This window comes from Nuphar pumila, chromosome 8 (genome assembly GCF_984573655.1).
Source record: "Nuphar pumila chromosome 8, dmNupPumi1.hap1.1, whole genome shotgun sequence".
In the NCBI taxonomy this organism is placed as follows: domain Eukaryota; kingdom Viridiplantae; phylum Streptophyta; class Magnoliopsida; order Nymphaeales; family Nymphaeaceae; genus Nuphar; species Nuphar pumila.
The window spans coordinates 25819771-25825919 of NC_143256.1; the positions used below are offsets into that span (position 1 = coordinate 25819771).

Here is a 6149-nt window from a genome sequence, read left to right on the forward strand (position 1 = left end):
AAAAAAAATTTAGGGAAATTCATGGAAATAAAATTTAAAAATATAAGAAAAAACATTAAGATATAATATCATGTTAATAATATGATAATATGAGGATAAAAATGTGATATTTCTAAAATAAGCAATATATCGTGTTCTTTTTTTTTAATTGTATCAGTTTTTGAAAACCTTGTGACAAAAATGCAAGATTTTTAAAAAATACGGCAATATTCGAGACTGTAGCTGTTATTTATTGACTGGTGACAAATGCACTCCAGATGGGCGTGGTGGATGGGCAAATATCACGAATGTGAAAGTTGGTGTAGCAGATTCCAGTGTATTGAATGACTAGTACTAACAAGGAAGCTTGCAGCGCTTGAGAGAACATACATGGAGCCAGGGGGCAAAAATGGTTAGCATGGTCAGTTTGGTGGAAGTGGCTTTGGCAGTTAGTGGGTGTTGGATATATGGAAATCACAAGTTCAGCATTAATCTTAAGCTGGGGTTGGCTCAGATACCCAAACTCAGAAGCAGAAAATGGTGCCGGACACTAGATCCAATGTTGTGGACCTGTTTGATAGGCGGTTGGTTGTATAACAATATGCTTGTCCAAATTGTATATATACAGGCACAGCAACAGTAAGACAGTTTACCCTTGTAGGATTTGTTGTACATTAAAAGGATACTGGATTGAATCCTTAAGGTGACACCAAGACAGATTTTTGACGTTCATCTTCATCTGTTCTTCCAATCGAGTCATTCTATTCCTCTGTACCCAAAGTTGTTAGCCTCAGTCTGTTATGCAGTGAACATGTATCTATCAAGGAATGGTGCATTTTTGCACTTCAAAAATTTGCCCTTTACAGTTTTTAACAACACACACAACTGTGGTGACCATGGCTAGTGAAGCATGGGCATGTAGGCAGATTGGAGAACATGCTTAGACTACTATTATCCGAAGACACAAAGATGGATGACTGCCTGATAAGGCTTTGAAATCTTGCATTCCAGAGAACAAGTAATTGGTTATGAGAGCAACTCAAGACACTCAATGGGCCTGATAGACAAATTCAAATTCAGACAGTTATTCAAAATGGTAACGGGATTCTTATACCTCCCAGCATGAAATGCATTTGGTCACCCATTCAGACTGGCTTGTTTTCGTACTAGACCACAAGTCTTTGACACTAAAGATGATTGGCCTGCGTCATATGATCCTCCAATTTAGACAAAGCAGGCTTTCATATGATCATAATTCATGATTAAACTGCGCTCCTTTCCCATATGTTGAGTGTTTTCATGGATCAGATCTTGTATATTTGTTCTCTATAGTTTATTTAGTAAAAATTATGTTTGACTATAATATTTTGATAGTTAAACATATTATTTAATAACAAAAAAAATCAACAGCCCACAGTGCATCTAAAATTTTACTATACAAAAAGTGAGCTTTTTTTGTTCAAACAACTCAATCCAAAGTTTGTTTGATGGTAAAAAAGTCACATTAAACACATCCGAAATGCCTATGAAAATCATTGTCGATTTTAGAGTTCCGACTTTCCTTCTGGTTGGATGGTCCTCTCTCTCTCTCTCTCTCTCTCTCTCTCTCTCTCTCTCTCTCTCTCTCCACACACACACATGTATGTATGTAATGCATGCACATTCTGGTTCTAGTTGTCTTCATCTTATGAGAAGACAACAGAAATAACCATCACCATGCAGAATTTGGGCAAAACAGAGGCACTAATGCTTGAAATGTAAGTCACAATGTAAAAAATCACAATGACAACATGGCCGAACTGATAAGAAAAGTGGAAATCACACCCACATGCAGGTGCAAATACAAGAGCATTGCTTGCCTGATCACCAATAGATCATATTTGTGTAAAACTTTTGCATCTCTTTTACCAGCAGAATGATGGCAACTTGAAGGAAAAGAAGGAAGTTGGACGATGACCAGTCCTTCGAATGTAGTCTGCTCTCTCTGATGTCCTTACAGCTTGCTCATTCATTTTGGCTTCTGCATTTGCACATTTTTCATCTGCTCTCCGCCGAGTCACAGCCAACTTGTTTGACAATCTTTCTTGTGCATGAGATTTCATTCTTTCAGTCTTAACCTGCATTTGATACAAATGTTAACAAAACAAAAAAGATCAATGACTCTATGATAATAACAGCAATGTTTCAGAAAATTAATATCTAATGGGAGAACACAATTAAAGTATGCATAGAGTGAGGAAATCTATGACAAAAATGGAAAATAAAATGGATAAGAACATAATTTAGGCTAACAAGAATCAACATAACTCCAACAGTTAGCGTCAGTAATAAAAGTGACAGACACATCACGGTAAGGATTAGTGATGAACTTCAATATTTATGAAATGCTGCCGTATACAGGACAGTAAATAACCTCACCCTTCTCCAGATGGACGGATGTGGTGACAAGGTTCATTAAGTGATTACACTATCATGTACCTCCATCCTGAGATGAATACTTCTGCAGAAAAGAGACTCTTGATGATATAGGACAACTCAGAGGTCAAGATGGTTTGCCAAGGGAAGAGCAATAGATGAACATTTAGCCTTCTATACATCACTGGATGTAAACAAATTAATGCAAACATACCTACCTGTGTCCCATCCCTATAACATAAACTATATATCAAGCATCCAATGTCCAGCCTTGCATGTAAAGAAGGCTATTTCCTCACCAAACGGTTATTATAAATACACATAAACAAGCTCAAAATACAAATGTCTATGAAATACCTCTATTCTCCTCATCTCTGCTTCAGCTCTTCTCTTCTGACTATTCTCCCAGGCTTGAATCTTCATCTCCTCACGTTTGTATCTGAAATCACATTATTCAACCATCAGAGAGAAGCTCATGCTTGCAAGAATGCAAACAAGACGCTCCACAGTAATAACACTTGAATTTTATGCATGGTTAGGAAAAAGGTTGGGATGGCACCATGAAGCCGTTTCTGTGAATAAAGAACATGCTAGCCATCACCAAAGAATCACAGACTCAGTCGAAAAATTAATAACTTTAACCTAGATGGGTACACCGTTACTAATGGCCTAACGTTAATACTCTGCCAAAAGTGATGCCGCTAAAAGGGGAAGTTCCATTGCAACATGAAGTTCTTATGCATTTCCTGAGAAGGTAAAGTGTATTTCTGCATGTAATTCTGGAAACAACATATAGCTGCGTGTATCATGGGAAATATTGGGTTTCCTACAAGGCACAAAGCAGTTGCAAGAGATGCTAAGATGTAACAAATTTTAAACCATGAGACTACTACCATCTTTATCGAACCCATTGAAAGTGACTACATTGCTCTGATACTCTTATATAGATGATCATTATAAATGAACATTAATTTTAATATTTCATTCATATTTCAAAAACACCGATACTTTTGTTGGCAAAGACCCCTCTTAACATGTTCTGCATTTGATTGCAATGTCATGTTAAAACAAGCAACAATGAAGACTTAGGAAAAAGGCACCAACCTATTAGTCTACAAGGACTAAAACAAAATGAGCTCAATTTTGTTTGTTTTTTCATTTTTTGTTCTCTGGAACTAGAATTTCAGCTAAAAACCTTTCAGTCAAAGAAATGAAGGAGATGATGAGCAAAAGAACTGAAAGTTAGGCATCTAGATTGCAACTAAAAGTGGATAAAACAAGTAACCAATAAATAGGCAGAAGAATTGAATAGAGTAACAGCATTCACCTTGCTACGTATTTCGTTCTTTCTGCCTCATCCCAAGCCATGGCACGTGTTTCCAACATACTTAGTCTTCTGTCTCGCTCAGAATTGGTCTTCTGAAGTATCTTTGAAGCTTCCGATTCTTCCTCATCATTGTTTACCCACCCAGTCCCAGAAAAACTAGACCTTCCAGGAAGGACTGCCTCTGTTCTGTTTTGAACAGTCCCCTGATCAACTTGGGTACTTTCCATAGATTGCACTCCTTGATTGCGCCTTCCAGGAGTTGATGTCCTAGAGGAAATGGGACTCCTCAGTGAAGGAGTTGTAGCTCTGATTGGCGTAGCTGTCCTTGAAGGCTCCTGGCTACCAATTGGAGTCATCTCAGTTCCCATGTCCCTCACGCAGACTGATCGTATCATCGACGAGTCCTCTGATGGCTTATTGATCCTCCAAAGTGATTCACTGTAATCAATATTCTTAGTCTCTCCTTCATCCAGATTTGAAACCATGACCTGCTCGCAATCACTTGCTCCCTCGCCAGGATTCCTACCCTTCTGAGTTATAGGAAACCCATGTCTCTGCTCATCTGCATTTGAATTTCTAGGCCTGTTCGCTTTGGAGTGTCCTGGATCAACCCCATTAGACATACCAACAAGCCATTTCTGTGCATCATCCCATTTGGATGGAGTCGGTTTACTAAGTGAACTTAAAACAATTCGAGAATTTGATCCCCTGTTAGTGCCAATCCCCTTGTGGAACTCAAAATTGCGAATGTTACTACTCAGATTGTCGGCTGCAGTCCCATACTCGCAACAATTCTTGTCCTCTGCAGCTTTCATTTTCTCTTCCTATTCTAATGTGGCAAAAAAAAGGGTGACCAAATAACCAATATGATCTATGAAGAGCTGTCAAACAGTCGTATATCCATAAACAACTCACCACGAAATAGAAGCTCTCATGACAACCACAAATCCATGAACCCTCTTCATTTTAGAATTATTGAGATGATAAATCAAACATATCAAACTTCAGAGTTGGTAAACACTCGAATATTTGAATGGTTATTTATTTACAAGAGGAGGTGAACTTCCAACTCTTTCACGCTTTTTCCTTATCTGATCTATTGAAGATTTCTCAGTGCTCAAAACATGCTAAACTGCTCAACTAAGAGACCGACACATGAGATCCAAATCTCTATACAACTCCAGATCCTTTACCTCTCTTCACTGTTTGATCAAGTCAACAGTTAGTCAAGCAGATCTACTCGGAAATGCTAAACACCCAAATCACAAAAACCCATCACTCAAATGAAAAACTCAATGATACAGCTCCAAACGGGAAAAACAGGAAAAACAGGAAAAGAAAAAGATTGATAGAACTTTCCCTAGACCAGTTAATCTCAACAACCAACTACCAGATCTGCGTCTTCAAGGTAATCCAATCTATACTAAACTACCAAGAAAAGCAGGTTCATATAAAAAAATAGAGATCAGCATAACCCAAAAAAACAACTAACCTATTCAGCACAAACCAAAAACCCAAGGAAAGTGAAGAACTGAAGCTCCCACCACCTCTCAGAACTCCACAAAACAACACCAACCCTCCAATTGGCAACATGGGTATCCTGGTTGAAACCTCTTCATTTTTGCACAGAGGATAATGGGAAGGCGCCCACAAAATTTTCTGTGGGAAATGGGGAGAGAGCATGAAGTTAGGACTACTAATAATTGTGGCAATGGTGCTCTCACTTCTTCTCCGTCAATATAATAATCATTGGTGCAATGAGCAGTTCTGTTAATGAGGATTTATTCTCTAATAATTCTAATAAATGAGGGCCCATTAAAAATGGTGGTGATTGCAGAGTGGAATCTTGCTCATGGGGTTGCACAGGCCGAGTCAGTGGAGCTGAGAGTTTTTAACAGGAGTCACTGGCGCCAACCCCAAGGAGCACCGACCTCTTTCCCAACACTTCACAAAAAAAACTAATTATGCCATTCATAATTGCGTAATTTATAGATAATTAATTACTTTAAAATTGTTATTATTTCTTCACCCGAGTTTTTTTTTCTTTGCAAAATTGCTCGAGCCTTATGCTTTTTTGAACCCATGTTATGCTGGTCGTACCAGTGTTCTTTTTTCTCTTAGCCTTTGTGTGGTAAGCTGTTGTAAGTTTTTTATGAGATCTTTGATACTGTTTAATAAAGATTCATGATTTACTTAAATAAATAAATATATATATATATATATTATCATTTATTTAATAAGAAAGATGAGATAAGTAGTAGTGCATTAAACCTGTTCGCCAATGGGGTTTGATCAGGTGTCATCGTCTCAGCACCTTTACTGCTCATGGGTGAGAAACGAGATGAGCTAGTGGTTCGGCTCGCTAATCGTTCTTGGCTCATAAAAAGCTCGTGAAATAAGCTCGGCAAGCTGAATATAAACATCAGGT

The 6149-nt window shown here is 38.0% G+C and overlaps 1 protein-coding gene across 1 annotated transcript; it reads right to left on the bottom strand.

Annotated features, from left to right (window-relative positions):
• Window positions 1-1883: 1883 nt before the first annotated feature.
• LOC149829836 (uncharacterized) lies at window positions 1884-4536 on the bottom strand. Its single transcript, XM_090015311.1, has 3 exons — window positions 3722-4536; window positions 2752-2833; window positions 1884-2096 (listed from the first exon to the last, which is right to left on the bottom strand). Exons 1-3 carry the CDS (start codon window positions 4534-4536, stop codon window positions 1884-1886), a joined length of 1110 nt encoding a protein of 369 aa, XP_089871437.1.
• Between the last annotated feature and the right edge of the window lie 1613 nt (window positions 4537-6149).

What these genes read in the sequence shown, in the direction of transcription:
- LOC149829836 (XM_090015311.1), bottom strand. Translation starts at nt 4,536, where the DNA reads ATGAAAGCTGCAGAGGACAAGAATTGTTGCGAGTATGGGACTGCAGCC. An exon ending in AGAACGAAATACGTAGCAAG is followed by an intron (nt 2,834 to 3,721) that starts GTGAATGCTGTT and finishes ATGTGATTTCAG; the next exon opens with ATACAAACGTGAGGAGATGA. An exon ending in CAGAGATGAGGAGAATAGAG is followed by an intron (nt 2,097 to 2,751) that starts GTATTTCATAGA and finishes TATCAAATGCAG; the next exon opens with GTTAAGACTGAAAGAATGAA.